The sequence below is a fragment of the Microcaecilia unicolor genome, chromosome 7 (assembly GCF_901765095.1).
Source record: "Microcaecilia unicolor chromosome 7, aMicUni1.1, whole genome shotgun sequence".
Classification (NCBI taxonomy): Eukaryota; Metazoa; Chordata; class Amphibia; order Gymnophiona; family Siphonopidae; genus Microcaecilia; species Microcaecilia unicolor.
Genome location: NC_044037.1, coordinates 56,589,252 through 56,614,529, shown reverse-complemented (window position 1 = coordinate 56,614,529; position 25,278 = coordinate 56,589,252). Strand labels below are relative to the sequence as shown.

Below are 25,278 nucleotides of genomic sequence, written 5' to 3'. Positions count from 1 at the left end.
GAAAAATATAATTTTTGCACCCACCTTTCACACTGTTGTTGAGCAAGGCACTATGATTAATCCTCTGATGCTGTGTTCAATAAAAAGCATTATGGAGCAAACCCTTAGCAAGCACAAACTTAGAGGTTTATTTACTTATCTGCAAGACACAGTACCCCAAATTAGTTACCACAGCCCCGACCACTGACAATGGAACCTATTCACTGATAATATATATTGTAAACTGTCTTGATGTGTGTACGGAAGGCAGTATATCAAGATTAATAAACCATAAACCATTATGCATAGTCCAGGTTAGGAAATGGACTCCTTAGACTATGAACTATTTCAAGCAGGGGCTTTGGTGGATCAAAAAAACAAAACAAAAACCTGCCATAATTTGTGACATTTTACAATGTCATGTGTTCTGCTATATAACACTGCTCATGGGATCAAATTCAAAACCCTAGGAATAAAATATAAATGTGAATGATATCTGATAAAATCTATGCTGAATAGCATTAATGCTACATAAGAAAAGTGGGGAAGAGGTACCAGAGATTCACTTCAGTTTAGATATTGTTTTGAATGCATCAGTGAAAACATAAGAACATTTCAGTGGAAAGATCATTGTACAAAACCGGAGCAATCTGGCACTGAAGCAGAACTTGATAAATTTCTTCTTTGCATTCTTATTAAGGGTTTTCATAGTTCTTGCACTTTCCAAATCTTAGCACACCAAACGGCATATTTTCAAAGCACTTTGGGAGGCTAAGTTCCATAGGTTTCTATGGAACTTTGGGAGGCTAAGTGCTTTGAAAATGAGCTTGATATGAGTATTAAAAAATGACGAGGCTGAAATGCACAATATATATTCTTTGTCCCGGAACAATTGTGTTCTTTTCTTGAGAAAGTGAACAGAATCTGCTGTGCCTAATGGCTCACTATTAGTGAGAAAAAATTAAAGGGACGTTTAATACTGTTAAGTCTTACCTCTGATGATTGTTTTCCTATAATTAATATCTCCATTACTTAGTGTACTCCATCCTTTCACTATATATTGCGGTCTAATGAGAAAACTTTAAGGTTAACATTTGTTTTCTTTGTACATTTTTCTTATTATTATAGAATTTAAAACCTCTGTGTTCTCTGTGTTACTGTTAAGTTGATACTTGTGATCTTTATTTGTACATTTATTATTATGAGGGTGACATTCAAGGGATTTATGCTCCTAGTTTTGAGAGTTAGACTCATAGATTGCCTCTTTGAAAATTTACTAGGCCTGAATGCCTACATTTATGCTCAACATTTCACTAAAAGGTGATTCTACATCCATTTTATTACAGAAACAGTTTTGGCAGCCCTTCTTAGTGAGATTTATTCCCATCTAGATAAACATCTAGTCATTCTTGCAGTCTCCCTAGATCTCTCTGCCACGTTCAATTTAGTTAACCACTCACTTCTTGTCTCAGACCTTTCATCCCTTGGCTTTTCTGGAACTGTGTTAGCTTGGTTCACTTCTTTTCTCTCTGACTGTTCTTTTACAGTTGTAACTGCCACTTCTACCTCTTCCTCATGTTCCTTATCCTGTGGGGTTCCCCAGGGATCCTGTCTCACCCCTTCTGTTCAACCTCTTCCTCAGTCCTCATGCTTCCGTTATCTAATTATTTGTTATCTGTCATCACATCTATGCAAATAATATTCTTCTACTCTTCCCAACCAACCCATTTGCTCCTGATATCAGTCCTCTCCAGATTTGTCTAGATTCTGTCTCAGACTGGTTGATTCATCATAAACTCATTCTGAATAAGGACAAGATGGTTGCTTGTTGGTTTAAGGGAGGCATAACACATCCAATTTTTGGTTTAAATCTGTTTGGGACAACTATTCAACCTGTGGTGTTCTCCGCTATTTGAGTGTGACTCTGGACTCCCATCTTATCTTCATTCTTCACATTTATAATGTATGTATAGCCATTTTATTTTCATTCTTTGACAACTTCACTCTGTTAGACATTGTTTTCATCACAACACTCTTCAATCTCTTATTCTTTTGCTTAGACTAGATTAGACTATTGTAATATCATCTACTTGGACTGCCCTCATTCCCAATTGAAAAATTACAGTCATCAAAACACAGCCGTTAGACTCCTCTGCCATGCTTATCACCATGACCATGTTTCTCCATTACTAAAAGATTATCATTGGCTTCCGGTTGAACAGCGTATCCTTTTTAAGACTCATGCTTTAACTTTCAAATCATATAGAATAGATCTTCCAGTATCTGTCTTCACTCACAATCCCTTATTTACCTGTCCGTGTGTTGAAATCTTTAAATGACCACCACCTGGCTGTTCCTGGGCCAAGGATGGCCCAGCTAGAATCCACCAAATATCGGGTCTTTTTCTTCATGACTCCTTCCCTCTGCAACTCCTTCCCCCTTCATATTAGAACTGAATTATCTTTTAAGAAATTTAAGATTGAGCATTGGTTGTTTTATATTGCCTACGCTTCCCCCTAAGCTGGTTGTGATCCTGCACTGGGAGTACCGTCTCAATGTTTGTCAGTCAGCCCTTCCCCTCCTTAGACCTTCCTATTGCTCTTCACTTTTTCCTATTGTGTGGTTTGTTGATTTTTGTGGTGTGCTTTACAATTTTTTGACATCTTTCCTATCCAAATTGTAGTTCTTTTCTTGATATATGTTTATTTTTATATTTTTAATGTAAACTGCTTTGGACTGTGAGTTAGCAAATAAACTATAAGAGCACCCGATGGTAGTTGCTTGATGCTTTTTTATTTGTTCAGAAAGTCTGTGGTGTATTACAGAGGAAATATCTGGACTTCTAGAGGGGATTCATACAGGATGAGAATCCAGCTCTCCCTGTTTCTCACTTAAACCATGCCACCCTCTTCCTGTGAGACTGTCATTAGAATGGTTTTGTGTTTCAGCTATATTTTCTGATATTTGTCAACATTTGTTCATTTCTGATCTGAAGAAGGATTACCTTTGAAAGCTAATGAAAAAAATGTATTTCTGTTTTGTTTCATTTCTATTTATTACCTTTAAAAGTGGACTAACATGGCTACCTTACCACTTTACTGCAAATTGATGATTTTACTGCTGCGGTAAAAATGGCCTTAGCATGCAGGAAAATCATGTAAGGGTGCACTAAGGCCATCTTCTACTGCAGCTTAGTAAAAGGACCCCTATATTAGTACAGTATTTATTTTTTTTATTAGGCTTTATTTACCGCCTTTTTGAAAGAATTCACTCAAGGCGGTGTACAGTAATGATCTTTCTTTTTTTTTTTTTACTTTTCTTACTTTATGGCTGTTACTACCCTTTCTCTCTTTGAAAGATGCTAACACAATAACTCCTATGTTTACGAAGGTGTGTTATGCATGTGTTAGCATTTTTAACACGTGTAAATGGTTTAAGTGCACTAAATACTAAGTCGCCTTAAATTTAAGGGTGCGGTAGAAATACTAACACACCTTAGTAAACATACCCCTAAATGTATCTTGGGGCCATGAGAAATTGTGGAGATAGGTGATCCGGGCTTTAGCTGCTATTTATTTTGTATGCATTGATTGTAAAGCTAGTTCAGTTAATCACTTTCCAAGTTCAGATTGCCTGCTCAAAATATACTTTATATTTATGCAAAGTCATTAGGCTACTCAGAATACCTTTTGAATATTTAGTACTTTAGGGATGTTTATTTGGTGCCAAGATAATCTTGCAGTACAAGGATAAATAATTGTCATCTTTTTCTTTTTGTCTTGAAGTCTAATTTTCTTGGCCATCTGGCATACGTGCATTAAATAAAGATTTTGCATTGTATTTAGAGAGGAAAAAGGTACTGCAGTGGTATACAATAAATTGAACTCATTATGAACCCTATTTTAAAAAATACTAGATATTTGAAAAAAAAGCCAGGCTAAACCATTTTGCAGAAAGAGTACAATATCCCCCAAATTCTATAATTGGTGCTTAAAATTACGTCTGCAAATTTGGGTGCATGGCAATTTGCATATACAATTTAATTGATTTATGAGCAAATTAGCACTGATAATTGGGTGCTGATAATCAATTATTGGCACTAATTAGCATTAATTGAAATGTATATGCATATTTTTAGTCACATCTCTAAAAAGAGGGTGCAACCATGGGAGAGTCCTGGGTGGATTAGGGTGTTCTTATACATTATGCATGCTATTATAGAATAAGGGACATCTGAAAGAACGTATTGCCTTCAAGGTTTGCACCCTGGTCCACAGGATTATTTACGGCGAAGTTCCTGGATACATGTTGAACCTTATAAATCTACAACCCAGAAACAGCTCCAGTCTATCCCGAACTTACTTAAATTTGCATTATCCAGACTGCAAGAGACTTAGATACAAATCAATGTATGCATCCAGTTTTTCTTACATAAGTACATAACTGTGGAATGCTTTGCCCAAAACCATGAAATCTATCCACAACCATCTTAACTTCAGGAGGTCACTGAAAACCAACTTGTTTAAGAAGGCCTACCCCCCTGACCCAAATTAACTTTCTACTTCCTGTGACACAGCAAAACTATGGACCGTATTGGACTTTTATCACCACCCCCTTTTTATTTCTTTGTTGCTTTTATTTATGTTTCTTATATGCCTACTACTATATTGTGTATTTGTATTTTACCGAACCGGAGCCTGTCTCTACGGTATTGTGTAAGCCACATTGAGCCTGCAACTAAGTGGGAAAATGTGGGGTACAAATGTGTTAAATAAATAAATAATTTAGACGCAAGGATTTACACCAAGATTTACTTGTTGTAAATCTTTGCATCTAAAGTTAGGCGCCAATCACAACACTAAGCATATTCTATAAATGGCGCCTAACTTTAAGCGCTGTTTATAGAATAGTGCATCGTGGGTTTTTTCAGCACCAATTTTTAGGCAATATTTATAGAGGGGTCCTTTTATTAAGGTGCACTGAAAAATGGCCTGTGGTAGTGTAGATGCGTGTTTTGGGCGCACAGAATTATTTTTCTGCACACCTACAAAAAGTGACTTTTTAAACATTTTTGCCGAAAATGGACATGCGGCAAAATCAAAATTACCGCAGGTCCATTTTGGGTCTGAGACCTTACCGCCAGCCATTGATCTAGCAGTAAGACTCACATGGTAACTGGATGGTAATGACCTATGCGTGCCAAATGCCACTTGGCGCACATCTGATACGTGCGGCAGAAAATAAAAATTATTTTTCAGCCGCGCATATTGGACTTGCGCCAAAAATGAAATTACTGCAAGAGCCACATGGTAGCCATGCGGCAACTTCATTTTGGTGTGCGTTGGGCATGCGTAAACACTTACACAGCTTAGTAAAAGGTTCCCCAGAATTTGGTTCTATATGTGTAGGTTTCCAAATGTGAAATACGTTTAATCTTTGGAAAATTCAGATTAGCTAGACTAAAATAGAGCCATTTGGGATACAATGCAGGAAGATGTTGTAATCTATGGACGTGGGCTGGTTAAGAACTATGCTTGCTCACACCAATAGTCCATAAAGTACAACATTCTTTCTCCAACAATGGCAATTCTGGCACCATGGAGGAAATATACTGCCCACAGTACAACAGCAGTGGTGTAGGTAGAACTGATGTTGTGGGTGAGTCTAAGGTTAATTAGGGGGGGGGGGGGCAGGGGGCATTAAGTATACAGGTTTGAACCATGCTAATACTCTTACTACTACTACTACTATTTAGCATTTCTATAGCGCTACAAGGCATACACAGCGCTGCACAAACATAGAAGAAAGACAGTCCCTGCTCAAAGAGCTTACAATCTAATAGACAAAAAATAAATAAAGTAAGCAAATCAAATCAATTAATGTGAACGAGAAGGAAGAGAGGAGGGTAGGTGGAGGCGAGTGGTTACAAGTGGTTACGAGTCAAAAGCAATGTTAAAGAGGTGGGCTTTCAGTCTAGATTTAAAGGTGGCCAAGGATGGGGCAAGACGTAGGGGCTCAGGAAGTTTATTCCAGGTGTAGGGTGCAGCGAGACAGAAGGCACGAAGTCTGGAGTTGGCAGTAGTGAAGAAGGGAACAGATAAGAAGGATTTATCCATGGAGCGGAGTGCACGGGAAGGGGTGTAGGGAAGGATGAGTGTGGAGAGATACTGGGGAGCAGCAGAGTGAGTACATTTATAGGTTAGTAGAAGAAATTTGAACAGGATGCGAAAACAGATAGGGAGCCAGTGAAGGGTCTTGAGGAGAGGGGTAGTATGAGTAAAGCAACCCTGGCGGAAGATGAGACGGGCAGCAGAGTTTTGAACCGACTGGAGAGGGGAGAGGTGACTAAGTGGGAGGCCAGCAAGAAGCAAGAAGAGGGTTTTGGTAGAGTGCTGGGAAAGAAAGGGGCGGATTTTACGTATGTTGTAAAGAAAGAAACGACAGGTCTTGGCAATCTGCTGACTATGAGCAGAGAAGGAGAGAGAAGAGCTGCTGTTCCTCTTTCTAACACCAGGTTCTCCTTCCCTGCTGCCTCTCCTTAGGAGTCATGGTCCTGTGCAAGCTCACAGCTTGCAGTGCCTTGCACAGTGAGTTTGGAATGGCCCTGGGAATTGGAGGGGCCTGTGCCCTTCCAATCTTCCCTCAACCCATGGCTATGTCCCTCTCCTAATTATCTTACCCCTAACTGGAGGCTGCCTGAATCAAAATATGCTTATCAAATGGAGAGTCAAATGAATTAATGTACTTACCAATGCACAGAGCAGATCAACTGCTTCTAGTATAAGCTCTTGGTGCCCAATGCGAGTGATCCCCAGCTCCTCAAGTTCCTGATGTGTGATGTGCAACAGCTGTTCTCCAGTGATCTTTTCCCTCTCAAAATTTTTTATGTATTGCTGGAGACAGTCATCAAGACCTAATAAAACAAATGTGAGAACTCAGATGAGACTTCTTATTTTTTGAATTTACAAGAATGGTTCTAGACGTTAATCCTTTAATGAGTTTAAAGCACATGGTTAGTGAACTACTGCACTTATTGTAAATCTGAGATTGTGCAATTTAGTAACAGAAAGAGGGTATTGAATTCAAACAATGTTGGTGAGGTCAAATGCTTTCCCATTTACGTGTCTCACTTGACATGGAAATGTAAACTTTCATTTAATAAGTAAATGCTTTTTTTATTAAGATCTCAACATACCTGTATGTAATTATAAATCCATAACAGTTTACCTATTAAGAGAGTGCAAGATGGTATTAGAAAGGTAACAAAACTTAAGTTTTCAATGGTATTCATAGGCACTATTATGTATAACTTGGTTTCTGCTTTACAACATTTGGAGGTATGTAGAGAATGATTTACCTATGTAAATCTTTTAGAACAGCTCTCAAAGAGGCCCTTTTACTAAGCCATGGTAGGCACTAGTGCATACCTACTGCGGGCCAAAAAGCAGTGCCGTGGGATGCACTGAGGCATCTTGCGGTAGTGTGCCAATAAGCATACGCTACTAACATGCAAAAAATAGTTTTTATTTTTTGGCACAGGAGGCATGTCTATGGGTGGAGAGCATGTGTGCCCTTCATTTATTGGGTAGCATGGGTACACTGCTTCCAGCTGCCCGATTAGCATGAGAGTAACGTGGGAGCCTTTATTGCCTAGTAAATAGGTGGCGGTAAGGGCTCCCATGGTAATAGCCATGTGCTAATTGGGAAATTAGCACATGGCCATTACAGGAAAATATACAAATGTGGCCATTTTACCTCCCTGCTAAAAGTGGCCACAGCATGCAGGAAAGCCACGCGCCACAAACAGCACCAGCCACATTTGAGAGCAGGTTTAGTATAAGGGTCCCAAAGTTCCTTGAACCATTCCCTAATATCCTTCTGTCAGCAGAAGAGAGGGTCCAAAACTACACAAGTCCAGTAGGCAACACAAAAAAGCACAAAAGGGCCTCCAAGGTTGGAATAACGCACAAACTTTAATAGAGGGAGACCCGACACAGGCCGTGTTTCGGTGCTCAAAGCGCCTGCCTCGGGGTCAAGAAAATGACATCTTGAATATCAATGAGCGTACAGACCGCATTATGGTAAACTCGCTGTGCCGACTGTCACAAAAATTTTATCACGTAGCAGCTGATTCTGTGAATCGCCAGAAAGCTTTCTGGCAATTCACAAAGTAGAGGAGTATGGTAGCCGTGTTAGTCCACTTTCATTTCATGATTGAATATTTTAACACCCAACAGAAAGGACTTAACAAGGATCTGGGGTTCCTAGCCCATTATAAACCATAAAGCTGTATGTCTCTGTTGATCACCCCACCCCTCACCTATCCACACCCATCCTGTTAGAATATCAATGATATGCTTTGATGTCTCCATGTATACCTCCTACCCACCCCCATCCTCCCACCCTGTCAGACTGTCATAGTAATGCTTGAATGTTTTCACTTATATACACTGTCAGCCAGCACATTTGCTTATGTCCGATCTGACGAAGAAGGGCAACCTTCGAAAGCTAATCAGGAAATGTATTAAGTTATGTCCAATAAAAAAGGTAGCATCTTATTTTTCTTTTCCATGTTTTATTTTGTTTGATTTCTATTGATGGCAATTCACAGAATCAGCTGCAACGTGCTAAAGTTTTTGTGACAGTCGGGTCTCCCTCTATTAAAGTTTGTATGTTGTTCCAACCTTGGAGGCCCTTTTATGCTTTTTTGTGTTGCCTAATATCCTTTTGTAACATGAAAAGCATCCCACAGATATTTGAAAATTTACAGATCAGGCATGTTGGTGGTGTGTTTAAGAAGTCATGGGATGAGCACAGATGATGTTTAATTGCAAAGCAGTGTACAGAAAACAAGACATGAGCATCACAGAAAGAGGCAAATTGAGCAGACTGGGCCTTAAATCCTCACCTGCCATCATATTCAGCAATGCTTCGAAGAAGAATGCCAATTCTTAGGTCACTAAAATGCCAACAAAAAAAGTGTGAATACGCCAAATTGAAAATTTTCTTGCGATGCACACTAATTTTCAACTTGCCGCATTTGCGGGGTTTTTTTGTTCGCATTTTAGTGACCTATATTTGGCATTCTCCTTAGAAGAGTTACTATAATTGAACCTGTTTACATTCGTAAGACTCCTGATGCAGGTGGTTTGGCCGAAACACAGACCATGTTGGGTCTTATTAATAAACCTTCTGAGTTGACGCCCTAATCTTGAAGGCCCTTTGTACTTTTGTGTCTGGTGCTCTTTTGTTGTGCTTTGGATTCCCTGTATCATAGTTCCTTTCAACACATTCAGCAATAACACCTGGTGTCCAGTGGTGGTCCGCATCCATGTGGAAAAAAGTGGGATATAAATGAGCAAATAAATAAATAAAACAGAGCAGCCTGATGTCTTTTACTACTACTACTACTACTACTATTTAGCATTTCTATAGCGCTACAAGGCGTACGCAGCGCTGCACAAACATAGAAGAAAGACAGTCCTTGCTCAAAGAGCTTACAATCTAATAGACAAAAAATAAATAAAGTAAGCAAATCAAATCAATTAATGTGAACGGGAAGGAAGAGAGGAGGGTAGGTGGAGGCGAGTGCTTACAAGTGGTTACGAGTCAAAAGCAATGTTAAAGAGGTGGGCTTTCAGTCTAGATTTAAAGGTGGCCAAGGATGGGGCAAGACGTAGGGGCTCAGGAAGTTTATTCCAGGCGTAGGGTACAGCGAGACAGAAGGCACGAAGTCTGGAGTTGGCAGTAGTGGAGAAGGGAACAGATAAGAAGGATTTATCCATGGAGCGGAGTGCACGGGAAGGGGTGTAGGGAAGGACGAGTGTAGAGAGATACTGGGGAGCAGCAGAGTGAGTACATTTATAGGTTAGTAGAAGAAGTTTGAACAGGATGCGAAAACAGATAGGGAGCCAGTGAAGGATCTTGAGGAGAGGGGTAGTATGAGTAAAGCGACACTGGTGGAAGACGAGATGGGCAGCAAAGTTTTGAACCGACTGGAGAGGGGAGAGGTGACTAAGTGGGAGGCCAGCAAGAAGCAGATTGCAGTAGTCTCAACGAGAGGTGACAAGGGTGTGGATGAGGGTTTTGGTAGAGTGCTCAGAAAGAAAGGGGCGGATTTTACGGATGTTGTAAAGAAAGAAACGACAGGTCTTGGCAATCTGTTGGATATGAGCAGAGAAGGAGAGAGAAGAGTCAAAGATGACCCCAAGGTTTCGAGCTGAGGAGACAGGGAGAATGAGAGAGCCATCAACAGAAATAGAAAACAGGGGGAGCGGGGAGGTGGGTTTGGGGGGGAAAATGAGAAGCTTGGTTTTGGTCATATTTAATTTCAGGTGGCATTGAGACATCCAGACAGCAATGTCAGACAAGCACGCTGAAACTTTGGTTTGGATGCAAGGTGAGATATCAGGGGTAGAAAGGTAGATTTGGGAGTCATCAGCATAGAGATGGTAGGAAAAGCCATGGGATGAGATTAATGAACCAAGGGAAGAAGTGTAGATAGAAAAGAGGAGGGGACCAAGAACAGAACCCTGAGGTATGCCGACAGGCAGAGGGATAGAAGTAGAAGAGGATCCACCAGAATGAACACTAAAGGTGCGGAGGGAGAGGTAGGAAGAGAACCAGGAAAGGCCAGAGCCCTGGAATCCAAGTGAGGACAGGGTATCGAGAAGTATGCTGTGATCGACAGTGTCAAAAGCAGCAGAAAGATCAAGAAGAATGAGGATGGAATATTGACCTCTGGATTTAGCCAGTAATAGGTCATTGGAGACTTTAGTAAGCGCAGTTTCGGTTGAGTGGAGAGGGCGAAAACCAGATTGTAGTGGGTCAAGAATAGCATGTGAGGAGAGAAAATCAAGGCAGCGGCGGTGAACAGCACGCTCAAGTAATTTGGAGAGAAAAGGAAGGAGGGAGATGGGTCGGTAATTAGATGGAGAAGTAGGGTCGAGTGAGGGCTTCTTAAGGAGAGGTGTGACCACAGCATGTTTAAAGGCAGCAGGGACAGTCGCAGTGGAAAGTGAGAGGTTGAGAATGTGACAGATAAAAGGAATAAGAGCAGGAGAGATGGCATTAAGAAGGTGGGTGGGAATGGGATCAGAGGAACAGGTGGTACATTTTGAGGAAGAAAGGAGAAGTGTAGTTTCCTCAATAGTAACTTCAGGAAAGGAGGAAAGGGAATGAGGGGAAGGAGAGAGAGGGGAACAGACTAGTGGAGGGAGAGGTGGTGAGGTAGAGAAAGCAAGGTTTATCTTTTGAACCTTGTTGTGAAAGAATTCAGCAAGGGTCTGAGGAGATAATGAAGGGGGAGTTGGGGGAGGGGGCACCTTGAGGAGAGAGTTCAATGTGGTGAAGAGAAGTCGAGGATTAGAGCCAAGAGAGGTGGTCAGTTGGATATAATAATCCTGTTTGGCACGTAAAAGAGCAGATTGGAAGGAGGTCAGCATGAACTTAAAGTGTAAGAAATCAGCAAGGGCCCGAGATTTCCGCCAGAGGCATTCGGCGGAGTGGGTACAGGAACGTAGGTAGCGGATATTAGAAGTCATCCAAGGTTGGGGTGTTGTACGCCTTACAGGGCGGGTCATCAAAGGTGCAAGAGTGTCTAAGGCAGAGGATAGAGTATTGTAAGAAGGAACAGCCTCGTTGACAGATGTGGATGGTGCCACAGTAGAGAGGAGGTTTGAAACATGGGAGGATAGAGATGAAAGGTCAATATCATGAAGATTCCTAGATAAATTAGATAAGATAGAATGGGACTGGGAGGGAGGAGATTTAAGTGTGAAAGTTATAAGATGGTGATCAGAGGAGGGAAGATCAGAGGCAAGGAAACTAGAGGGTGAACAGTTGGAGGAGAAGATGAGATCAAGACAGTGACCATTTTGATGAGTGGGGGAGGTGGAGCATAGTTGGAGATTAAAGGAGGACGTTAAAGTGAGTAACTTGGAAATATAAGAGTTGGAAGGATCATTAGCAGGAATATTAAAGTCACCAAGGATGAGAGAGGGGGAGGAAGGATCATGGAAGAAGACAAGCCAGGCGTCAAAGTCACTGAGAAAGGATGAAAGGGACTTATCAGGGGGACGATAAATGACCGCTATTTGAAGAGGCAGAGGAGAGAAAAGGTGGATAGAGTGGACTTCAAAGGAGGAAAAACAGTGAGATTGAGGTGGAAGAAGGGGTTGAAATCTGGAGGAGGGAGATAGAAGTAGTCCAACACCGCCCCCACGGCCAGCAGGGCAAGGAGTATGTGAAAATAGATAACTGCCATGGCACAGGGCTGCGACTGAAGCAGAGTCATCAGGGCAGAGCCAGGTTTCTGTTATGGTGAGCAGATGGAGGTGACGCGAGATAAAGAGGTCCTGGATATAGGCGAGTTTGTTACAGATAGAGTGGGCATTCCATAGGGCGCAAGAGAAGGGCAGAGAAGAGGAGGGGAGTAGAGAAATAGAGATGAGGTTAGAGAGGTCGCGGTGAGATCTGTAGAGTTGGGCTAATAGTTGGTGAGGGGGGCCAGGATTGGGATTGATGTCACTGTCTGAGAGTAAGAGAAGGAGTAAAAGAGAGCGGAGGAGAGTAGGAGAGGTGTGGCCACGAAGGCGTCGAAGGCGAGAGGTATTTAGGTGGAATGGGGAAGGCAAAATGGACGGAAGAAAGAGGCGGAGATTAAAAGCCAAGAGGGAGGAAGAGGGTAGGAGAGGTGAGGTGATGAAGTCGATGGATGGGCAGTGAGTTCCTCTAGCGGAGAGAGGTAGGGGGTGAGGGAAAAGATTAGGAAGGGACAGGGCTAGGAAGAGAATGTGAATAGGGGCCATAAATGACTGAGGTACTTTAGCAACTGGGAAGAAGATTAGATGTAAAGAGAAAAATGCCCCACGTGCCGTTAGGCGCGCGGCACCTAGAGCGGAGGCCCTGAGTGGATCGGAGTGGACCTGGGTGTCACCCCGGAGAAGGCTGTAAGGATATGCAGATGAGCTGCAAGTCCTCCACAGCACCTGAAAGGCAGCCGGTGGTAGAGCTGGGCACCTCTCAGCTGAGGAAAGGCTTACCAGGGGTTAGGCCGAAGCCAGCATTCCTCCCCCTGAGGGTCACCTGAGGCTCCCTTCTTGGAAAAAATTGAGCTTCATTTTATATCAGAATACTTATGTGATAAATCTAAAAAGGTGCTGTCATGGAACGCCTAGCACCCATCTGGGGTTAGCCCTGTGGCCAACTGGAGAGTCTATCCCCAGCACAACTCAGGTCCACCTACACTTGCTGCTTGTGCTCTACAGTGGCACCCTCCTCCAACTGACTGGGTCCCAACCGCCTCTGGGCTCTCAAATTATTCCCCAGTGATTTCTAGGACACTGGAACCACACTCCCAGGGGTTCCACAGTTCCCAAAAAGCGCCCACAGACCCAAACCAACCATCAGGATTCTTAGTCAGTCCAAGACACCAGAGCCAATAAACAATTATGTTTATTTTCATAAAAATATTGAACAATGAACTATTTTTTAAAAAGATGGAAAATAACAGGCAAATAACAGGTAACTGAATCAGGATCAATTGTAAAGCTATCTAAACCTTTTATCACTACCTGGGTAGTGCCTAGGAAGTACTGGAAATATATCTGCTCACAGATTACAGAAAATTACTGCGCACAGGGCCTCGGCAAAAAGGTCTTTCTCTCTCTACTTCTAAACTGAGACAGGGAAATAATCCAGTATATATTGACTGAATTTGAGCTCCTGGGCCAATCAGAGCCCAGAACAACATTTTTAAAAAGTAGCTGGCCACATCACTGCAGGTTACTTCCTCTCTGTGTTAAACTAAAGAAGAAACAGTCATTTTTTTTCTATGGCAATTCTAAACATAAACATGCACCACTTGCTGGCCAAACTAGAGAAATACACTTAGTGAAATATTATAATTCATATGCTGAAAAATTCATCATTTTGCCACAGGTGCCTGTTTTAAGTCATTGAGGTTTGAATCAGGATTTAAATAATGGAGTGCTGTAGGAGTATTTGCTGTGATCTCACCCACCCGGGGTGCACATGAGAGCACCTTTACAGCCAAAATGGACGCTGCAACCTTTCACCTATATGTCTGACTACCAACTGTGCAGAAGTCAGCATTTCAGCTTGTAATAGACTTACTGAAGCCTGCACCACCTCCAAGGTCACTCTGTATCGGGGGAGAATGCATGTCCCTGAGGGAGAGAGAGTGAGAGAGAGAGCTTACGAGATAAGACGGACAAAGGAAGCTTCATACAGATGCTGGGAGTACATGGTGGGATTATTTCTGATTGGCTCCCAGAAAACTGATTGGTCTGAGAAGCGGGAACAGAAGAAGTTAGTTGCTGAAGAACCGAGGAGAAGAACAGAAGAAAAGAAGAGGAGAACACTTGCATTTCTGCAAGCACCTGATTTACCTGAGAGACTTACTGATAATACCTGGCAAAGCTTTTCCCCAGATTACAGCTGTCTACAGGATCTATACTGAGTCTGTATCATCTGTGGCTGATCAAGACAAGTGCATCACCTGAGCTTGTGGGACCTCGCTGAGACATTCGGCTGAGGTATCGGAAGGAATCTGATCTGGTGACCGGGACGGTGAGATCATAGTTTACTTCCTTCAGGCTGGGTTAGATAATTAGTCTGTGCTCGGACCCATCAGATGTGTGACGTCAGGATTTATGATCTCTAGTTGCTGTTAGCCTAGTATAAGATTTGTGTGGTAATCATTAGGATCTCGGTATTGTGTTTATCTGTCATTACAGATTTTAGCCCATAGGATAATCATAGTTATTCTCTATATTTTTGGTATCATTGTGCATGCAATCAGGAATTGCTGATGCTATAAGCTGATAAGAGTTTTCTATATTTTTGTATATAACGCTGTATAAATAAACTAATATATTCCATTGGTCTGTCCGTTATTTTCCATGCAGCTAAGGTTGGGCAGAGGCCACGCCCCCTAGACATAAGCGAGTACATAGGTAGGAATTGGCCTCTTACAAAATATATATATAACCACCTACAAATTGGGGCTCTCGTCCGGGACGGTTGGTGCAGGAATAGCAGAAGTTAAAACTTTTCTGGGTCTTTTCAGAAAGCTGGTTTAACCCTCTGTTTCTTTTTGCACGAACTGCAGATTTACCCTAGCTGACGGCAGACCCTTGTTTATACAGCTGTGTTTTATTGCTGTAATTGGTTGACAGATTTATTACTCTGAGCTCCAAAAGAGAAAGAAACGGTTTCTCTAACTCTCTGGAAGGAAAACAGGGTGTGTTTAGTCTTTAACATGGCGACCGGCACGGTTGGCACATTGCCTGAAATTCTCCTGAGTGAACAGGAGAAGGGCGTGCTGAAAATATTACTGCCACTCTCTCATAGTAAGACGAAACCAGCACCTCCTACAGTAGAGTCTGTACGTGCTTTATTTAGTAGCAGTTCACCGAATAGCTCAGAAGCATATGCTACGGTTTTAAATACAATTATAAAAGAGAAACAGCATTTGTCACAATGGATGCTTTGTGAACTGGGCGTGTCTCTTTTGGCAGTTAAAGACTCTTTGATGAATGAGATAAGAGAGGGATCTGTACCTCTAACAGATCGCATAGCGGATTTGCAGTTAGATTTGTCCCAGACTAGGGAAACTGTCCAGGAGCGAGACAGCGAGTTAGCTGCATTACGAGTTGATTTAGAGACTGCCAAATCTGCTTTAGCAGGGACCAATGTAAGCCCCGCCCCACCTAATTCTTCTGAAGAGATTTGTACGGAGTGCCAGACACTGTATGATAAGTGTAAAACTTTGCAGGGTGACCTAACTGATTGTGAAGCACTTAATTACACATTAAAGCAAGAAATTGCCCAGTACCTCGTGTCTTTTGATTCGTTGCAAGAGAAATTTTCTCGTTTGACTGATGCATTACACAACCAGATTAGGGAAACAGATAAGTTGCAGACATTAAATCGGGAGCTAAAACAGGTCTCAGAAGGTGTTCAGAGTGAGTTGCGCAGGGAGCTAGTGACCACTCAAGAAGAATCTGTGTCTGTGTTTCAAGATTGGCACGCGGCCAAGCTAGAGTTGGCTGAGTTAAAAGAGAAGCAGGAGACAGTCTCACTGCAATTACAATGTACAGTGAAGGACAGAGATTCATTGTCTAAAGCATTAGATGAGTGCACTGTAAAGATTTCCACAATGCAGCAAGAGCTTACGCACAGTTTTGCTGCGGGTCACCCAAGCCCAGCTCCCGAAATGAACCGTTACGTGAGCCGGGAGGGACCCGAGTTAAACACACCCATTGGGGGCATGGCTTCGGCTCTTTCCCGCCCCTCTGTACAATCCAGCCCCATAGTGGCTGGTGACCTAAGCAGCAGACCCGAGACAGTGACACACCCACTGGGGGCACGGGTCCAGGGACTGCCTGCTGAAATCATCAGCTCACTTGGTCAGGTGCCTAGCACAGGGTTTCAGCCTTCGGCAGATCCACACAGTTTTAGCAATACACCTGCCCCGAGGTTCTCTACACCTGGTAGTGATCAGCGGCATGTCAGGCCGGAACCCAAGAAAGGAATGTCTATGGAGAGGCAAGCATATATTATAAAGATGCTACGCACCGTAATAGCGCCTTTTAAAGCGTCTGCCTCGGTATCCATAGAAACCCATCTTAAGGCAGTGCATGAACTCCTGCAGACCATGCACGTCTCTTCTGAGGATGACATCAGAGCCCTCCTCAAATGGACCTTTAGTACCGAGTGCCATGAAGTTCTAGATTTGATCATGTCCGATAACCCCGATTTACGGTCAGTGGAGCAAGCCTTAGCGAAGCGCTACGGTCTCTTTGCCAACTCTCTTGAAGCTAAGCGTGCAGCGTATACTATTAGTTGTAATCCGGAGGAGAGTCCGCGGGAGTGGGCCCATTGCTTGAAGCGTGCATTTTACCAGGGGGGGGTGCCGCCTGATTCTAAAGATCTTGAATTTGGTGATTTCAGGGAACTTTTCATACAGGGTCTGCCTGATCCGATAAAGATTCCCTTGGCAGGAAAAAATGCAGAACCCTATTCCAGCCTTCTCAAGCAGGCTGAAGGAATTTTTGAAATCTGCCGCGCCAAGCCAATCGCAGAGACTCCGAAACCGGCATCCAAGAGTTGCAACAGGGTGATACCACCCGCTGTTTGTGCGGTCACTTCCACGCTTTCTCTGGAAAACAAAGCGCCGAGACCAACTACGCCGCCGGGCTCTCAGGCCCTGCCGCGGGATGCAGCGCCCCCTATTGCACAGGAGGGACAGCAACAACCTAAAAAGAAGCGGTTTAATCAGAAGAAGTGGAATGCAGAGAAGATTCGTGCTATGCAAGCTCAGCTGGACCAATTGATGGCAAGATGTTCAATCGCGGAGTCTAGCAGTGTACCTAAGTCACCTTCATCTCATAAAAAGGTCAAATTCCAGAAGCAGAAGGACCAGTCTTCTAGACCGCCGACCCCTCCGGGGCTGAGTGTTAAATCTGTTGAGGTGGAACAGCCATCCTCTTCGGAGGAAGAACAAGCATGACTAGACGTGGCCACGACACCTGTTACCGCAAGCGTCCCCACGGTCCACGTGGATGCGTTGTCGTCCTTCAGTGAGGAGTCCCCAGGGAACCATGCCGCGTCGCAGCCCTCGAACCAGGAAGGGCCTCTTTCAAAAGACTCATCCCAGGAAGTCAGGTATTTTCTAGGTAAGCTTATATCTAAAGGTTACAGATATACCGTGGAGTTGTTAATTCAACAAGTACTTTCCTGTGAAGGTCTCCTGGATACGGCATCAGAGGTGACTTTGGTCACCCAGGGCCTGTTTCAGAAACTAGAGGCATCTCTAGGGGGGGGTCAGGATGTGCTGCATGTCACACCGAGCGACTTGTCACTGGTGGCCTATGGCAATCAAAGTATTGGAACTGTGGGACAGGTTTGGCTATCTTTACAGCTTGGACAGATGACCGTCAGGCACCCAGCCATCATCACTACCAGCGAGGGTGAAGAATTTCTGATTGGAAATGACCTTTTGAAGAGATTTCGGCCTGTTTTGGATTATGACGAGGAAACGATCTGGTCTAAAGTCACTCGACCCCTTAAATATGTGCGAGGGAGATACTGGCGTACAGTCGGTGATGCCAACTCTGTGGAGCTACAGGACACTCCCCTGCGGACTGATCCCCGGTGTTCCGCGGATCCGCCCATGCGGGAGCCTCCGTTGACAGAGGCACCAAAAGGGGGTCAGAAGCATGAAGAGCTGGTGCAACAAGCGGACCAACTAGAGATTGTTTCACAGGACTCAGCATCACTTGAAATCTCATCTCCTATCTCTGGTCCTGATTTTGCTCATCCTTGCAAGGTGACTGTCATCACCCAGAAAGGTGATGAATTCACCATACCAGTTCAAGTGGCTAACACCCCATTGCTTCAAGCTACTTTACTGTTCACTAGTGATCTCTCCTACATCAGTGACTCGTTGTACAGCCAAATTCGCAAGTCTGTACAACTTCCCTTCAGCAGATGTTCCTCTACTTCGGTACAGGTACCGGGACAAGGCTCCAAGCCGCTTGACGGAATATGTGGCCTTCCCTTGACTGTGGGAAAGAAGACATTCACTCACCACTTCTCTATTGTCCGGGGCGTGAGGGAACCCTTATGTTTGGGGTCAGATTGCCTTGTACGACTGGGAGTTTATGTGGACCTGGTGAATCTAGTCCTGTGGAGTAGAATGCAGAACAACCCAGTGGAACTTGAACCTACGGCTGTTTGTTTGAAGTCTGGACAGACCATTCCCCAGGTCTGTGAGGTAGTCTGTGACAAGGATGTAACCATTCCAGGTAGGGTACGGGATTTTTCCCTCAAGCTTCGCCTCGCTCAAGGACAACGTCTGCTGGATGATGTAGTGTTCTTTAACCCACATGCCCACTTTCGAGACCTTGGATTGGCAATTGGTGTTCTGCCATGTTTGGAGGTCACCGGTACCACCTTATACCTGTTGGTCACCAATCCACAGTCTGCTGAAGTGGAGCTATCTGCTGGAGATTCTGTTGGCTTTCTGGTTGGCCAGTCTTTCCATGATGTCGAGGTAAGTTTGCCTATCCTTGGCAGGCTGCCTTCTTCTTGGGACACCTGCCAGGGGGGGGAGACGACTGACAGTTGGTTTACCTCTCCCAGGGGCCTCATATCTCTCGAGTTTGTTTGGCCCTATGATGCGACGTGTGCTCAGGTACAGGTGGAAGATGACTTCTTGTTTCTGTCCAGGGAAATGTCTGTACCTCAGAAGCCTCGAAGGGTGAATTCTGTGGAAACCTCAACCTTGCAGGAGGACATTGAAGAACAGGTGGAAATTTCATCCAACCAACCTTTCTCAGAGTTTGATGCTATGGTGAAAGAGCAAGTGGAACAGGCTGATGCTTGTACTACTCACACAGAGAAGAGGAGGTTGACTCAGTTGTTGTACAATTACAAGGACCTTTTTGCTGTAGATTCGTATGACTGTGGACTTACGAACCTACATGTCACCAGAGTGCCTACGGAACCTGGTAGCAAGCCTGTCTTTGTGCGTCAGTATAAGATTCCATTGGCTTCCTATGAGTCTGTACAAGAGATTCTCAACACTTTGGAGACCAGGGGTATCATCAGACAATGCAACAGCACGTACAACTCCCCTCTGTGGCCCATCTTGAAAAAGAATAACAGCTGGAGAATCGCTCTGGATTACCGTCAGTTGAATAAGCGAGTACCCTTGTCCCGGTGGCCTATGGCTCCACTGGATCAGAACCTTGCAACCATCAGGGGGGCTAAGTATTTCACCAGCCTGGATTTGGCATCAGGGTTTTGGACAGTACCAGTCCATCCCCACGATCAGCATAAACTGGCTTTTACGTTTGGGAAGAAGCAATATACGTGGAACAGGACACCCTTTGGGTTTCTCAATTCACCTGCTGAATTCAACATTTTCCTACACAAAGCCCTACCAGATGCTGAAGCTCGAGGAACAGTGGTCTATGTGGATGACATTCTGATCAAGAGTCCTACCTTTCAGGAACACCTGGAGGAGATGGAGCATGTCTTCACACAGTTGGCAGATGCTGGAGCTAAACTGACTCTTGCCAAAGGACAATGGTGCAGGAAATCACTGAATTACTTAGGGTATGAAATTTCTGCTGAGGGTCTGCGACCCCAGAAGAAGCGAGTGCAGTCTTTACAACAGTTGAAACAGCCCACCAATATCACTGAACTTCGTTCCTTTCTAGGAATTTGCAACTACTCCAGACAGTTCATAGATGAGTATGCGGAGATCACCCGACCGTTGGTCAAGTTGTTGAAGAAAGATACACCTTGGGTCTGGGGGCCAGAACAGAAATCTGCTATGCAGGAGCTGAAAGACAAGCTTAGCTGCTTCCCATGCCTCGCATACCCCGAGGGAGGTCGTGAGTTCTACGTGGACTTGGGATATTCCCAACACTCTATGAGTGCTGTCCTATATCAGAAGTATGACACGGATAAGAGGGTAGTGGCGTATGCCAGTAAAGGACTAACGGATGTGGAGAGGAAGTATTCCGACTGTGAGAAAGCACTCCTGTCTACCGTTTGGGCTTTGCAACACTTCAGAAGTTACATCCAAGGTGAGAAGCTAATTGTGGAGACTTGCCACCAGCCCATCAGTTTCTTGGGTAGTGACCGAATTAAGACCGGTCGAGTGTCAAACAGCAAAATAGTCTCCTGGACATTGGCTCTTCAAGGCTGGCCTTTGGAGGTAAGGTATGCTCAGAAACATCGTAACGCAGTAGCCCAAGGTATGGCTGACCTACATGATTGTGCAGAACAGGATTCCATTGCAGGTATTCCCGAAGCAGATGTTCCCCCGCTAGAGAAAGAACCTCATCGACACCATCTGTATGATGAACAGACTTGTGCTACCATGCCTAAGGTCTATGTAGATGGTTGTGCTTACCGTCGTGATACAGTCAAGGAATTGGTTGCAGGAGTAGGAGTGGTATGGGATCCAACCAATCTTGAAGAGACCCTGAAACACAGCTTGGGCTCGCGAACTAATCAGTACGCTGAGATTGTGGCAGCTCTGGTGGCGGTACAGTCTGCAATTCAGAAAGGAGTCCGACAGTTGGTCATCTGTACGGATTCGGACTATGTGAGACAGAATTTTGTGTCCCATTTGCCCATCTGGAAGCAGAAAAATATGTTAAATTCCAAAGGAAAACCAGTACATCATGGAAACTTGATCCAGATTTTAGATCAACTGGTAAAGGACCATGACATGACCATCTATTGGAAGAAGGTCAAGGGTCATGCAAAAGTTGACAGTCCCGACAAGCTGGGAAACGACTTGGCCGATCACCTGGCCAAGGAGGGTGCGCTTACAGGAGAATTATGGCGACCCCCAGATGTGGAGACTGTGGCTGTCCATGCGGTCACCCGACGACAGGCGAAGCAGTCCAACGACACGCCGGTGGTCCAGTGGTGCAGGGAAGTCCCATCCTTTGATCTTGTCATGGCACAGAAATCCGACCCGGTGATCGGGAGATTTTATGAGTACATATGGAATCCGCAAGACTGTTCCCTGACGGAAGAACACAAGCAAGATGAGGAAATGAGGATACTCTACGCCTCCCGAGAGAAGTTCAAACTTCACAAGGACCTGCTTATTCGGACGAGTAAGCATGGCATTGAGCAATGGGTGGTGCCTAAAGAATATCGAGGCATTATGTTGCAGCATGCCCATGACGAACCATGTGCTGGACATCGAGGGGAGAATATCACCTATGAGACCCTAAAGCAAGTAGCTTATTGGCCTCACATGCGACAGGATGTACAGTTGTACACGCGAGGGTGTTTGACCTGTTGTCGTTTCCAGCCATCTTCACCATCTCACCGAGCACCACTTAGGAAGAAGGGTATCGCCATGCCCTGGTCGGATATCCAGATTGATTGGGTTGGTCCTGTAGTTCGATCCACTCGTGGTAACAAGTACTTGCTCACAGTCACCTGCTTGTTCACCAAGTGGTTGGAGTGTCTGCCTGCACCCAACTGCACGGCAGAAACCACGGCTACCTTACTACTGAATCATGTGTTCAGCCGGTGGGGTTTGCCTATGCGAGTGGATTCAGACCAAGGTTCTCAGTTCACGGCAGAGGTGATTCAACATATGTGGAAGATGCTTGGAGTAAAGAGTAAGTTGCACATAGCTTACCGACCTCAATCTTCGGGACAGGTGGAAAGAGCTAATCGCACCATCGTGACCATTCTGAAGAAGTATGTGTCATCCTCAGGTAAGAATTGGGACCTTGTCTTACCATTGGTCCTTATGGCGATTCGTTCCACACCCCACCGTTCCACCGGAGTGTCTCCTTTTGAGATGATGACAGGTAGGGAAATGACATTACCAATTCATTTGTTGTACAGGACTAATGATGTGAACTTGTCCAGTGCTACCTCCACTCATGAATATGTCACCCATTTGCGTAAGCATTTGCAAAGTGCCTTTGCCTTTGCTCAGAAAAATTTGGAAAGTAGCGCTAGAGGTAGAAAAGCCTATTATGATCAAGGGACTACCTCTAAAGAATACCAAATTGGCGACAAGGTATTCTACTTCAATTTTGCCAGAAACAAGGTTAAAGAAAGGAAGTTTCTGCCTAGTTGGCGTGGTCCATTCCCAATAGTGGAAAAAGCTTCACCTGTGGCTTACCAAATTTGCCTCAAGAAAAATACTAAGGGTGAAGACACCCTTAAATGGGTCCACATCAATCAGTTGAGACCACGTCATCCCAGTCATTTGATTCCAGACGTATGTGTTGATGACACGAACTGTACTAACACCCCAACAGCATAGTCTGTTTTCTTTGTACCTTGCAGATGCAGAAAAGAACCCTGATGATCGTGTTCTGGATCTCCGTGCTGCTGGGATCGTGGTCCAAGATGATCGAACCTGGTCCCATGTCTGGAGTTGTTCTGCAAGATACCCCTGGCTTCCTGATTACCCAGTCCCAGATTGTTCCCCAGAAAGTAGTTGTGTCCCTTGATCCAATGCATGTACTACTGAAACATTTCAATATGAGTAACTTATCTCTGTCTGCTGTTACCCATTCCTGGTTTCTCAATTATATGCAAAATGCCCGTGCACAAGTGAAGAACATTTTGCATCAACTGGACAAAGTCATGGTACAACCTATGCAACCTTATAATTCCAGGTCCAGATCTAAGCGTTTTCTTGGTCTGGCCGGTGGTTTGATTTTTTCGGCCATTGGTTCACTTTTTGGTATTTCCACGTCTGTTGCCAACGTAGTTTCTGTCCAAAAGCTGCAGGCCAATATACAAGCCATCCAAGCAGACTTGAAAGCCATCGAGACCAAATTGGTAGTCCAACAGAGCCAACTTGTGGCCCAGGGTAAAACTATTGCTGATACGGTCACTCTTGTGAATTTACATACACATAAAATTAGTGCTAACACAGCTGATTTGTTGACAATTAAAGGTACCATGAATGAAGACCGTGTGTTTATACAACCTGTTAAGGACCTTATCCAGGATTTATTTAGGGAAGTAGATACTAGTATTAGTAAGCTAATGCAGGGACAGATACCAACGTACCTGATACCATCTGATGTTGTTAAAGATGCCTTTGTCAAAGTTACCCGTTTGTCTATTGAACCTTTTCAAATTCAAATCGCATTTCATTTAGGTACTGCCTTTCCCCTTTATTTGGATATGGAGCGTATGGAAATTGCCTTCATCCTTAATTTGCCATTTATTATGCCTGAGAATGTATACCAGCTCAAACAAGTTGTAAATGTAGGTACGTGGCATGAGAATTTGTACCTTAATGTTGATACACCTAAGTATGTTGCTTACCAACAGGATGCTCCGCAACATTATTTGGTCCCTAACTTAGACCTTTGCCACAAAACTAAAGATGTTAATTGGCTATGCCCTGGTAAACCTTTCCTGAAAGACACAACAGAAGCTCTTTGTGGCTTGTCCACAGAGAATGTCCAAGAGAAGTGTAAGGTTACCGTGTCAAAATATGACGATTTTTCTGATACCACTGTAGCTGTACTGGATACGGTATGGTTAGTTAGCACACCTAGTACGGAACTTACGGTCACCTTTCAGAAGCATGATGTAATCAACCGTTACACTCTTCCTTGCAATGTTTGTGTGATCGCTGTACCCAAGTATGCTGTTGCCCATGTAGGAGGAGTTTCCCTGTTTTATCTTGACACAGACCCGGTTGTTTCTGAGTTGGAAGTGCTTGATGTATTTCGTGGACATCCTATTGACTTTGCTATGGACCTTATACCATTTTTACAGTCCAAAGACTCTCACACTGTTGAATTATCTGTCGACCATGAGACTCTCGAGGTTGCAGATTACAAACGTCGTTCATCTGATGTCACCCAGTTCCACATGTCCACTCACGTTGTCATCCCACTTTTGACCATCTCGTGGGTCATCATGCTCCTGTGTGCTGTAGTGTTTTGGAGAGACCTTCGTCATTTACGCTATCGCGTAAACACTTTGTCACCTACGGCGATGAGATTGCAAGACTTTATGTAGTTACATCTGACCAGCGTTTTGCCAACAATTTATTCTGTTTTCACTTTTCTGTACTAATATGCTTTGCTTTGCATGATGTGATTTTCATGATCTATGTGATTATGGTTCATGATTTGTTTGATTAATTTTCATGTGTTAAGACTTTTAACTAACTGCACCTGCGGGTTATATTATTCAGTATTTTGCTGTATTAGCATTTTTGATTTCCTTGTGAACATTATTTTGCTTAATAGAACTGTTGGAAGTGTGTTAGTTTGCATTAGTTGAGATTTACTTTGAAACTTTTTGTAGTTGACCATGAAGTTGTACCTGAATCCTGACTGAACTGTCTGGCTTATTTTTGTAGTTAGGTTGGAGAAGGCCTTTACTCCCTTGTAGTAATTTCCATCTCCAAGGGGGGGAATCTGTAGGAGTATTTGCTGTGATCTCACCCACCCGGGGTGCACATGAGAGCACCTTTACAGCCAAAATGGACGCTGCAACCTTTCACCTATATGTCTGACTACCAACTGTGCAGAAGTCAGCATTTCAGCTTGTAATAGACTTACTGAAGCCTGCACCACCTCCAAGGTCACTCTGTATCGGGGGAGAATGCATGTCCCTGAGGGAGAGAGAGTGAGAGAGAGAGCTTACGAGATAAGACGGACAAAGGAAGCTTCATACAGATGCTGGGAGTACATGGTGGGATTATTTCTGATTGGCTCCCAGAAAACTGATTGGTCTGAGAAG

The 25,278-nt window shown here is 43.9% G+C and overlaps 1 protein-coding gene across 1 annotated transcript in view; it reads right to left on the bottom strand.

Annotated features, from left to right (window-relative positions):
• The window catches only part of LOC115474248 (connector enhancer of kinase suppressor of ras 2-like), a 768,489-nt gene that overhangs the window by 515,732 nt on the left and 227,479 nt on the right, over positions 1–25,278 (bottom strand). The window contains exon 2 of the mRNA XM_030209634.1: positions 6,729–6,892. Coding sequence (XP_030065494.1) covers positions 6,729–6,892 — 164 coding nt within the window. The remainder of the gene's footprint in view (positions 1–6,728; positions 6,893–25,278) is intronic.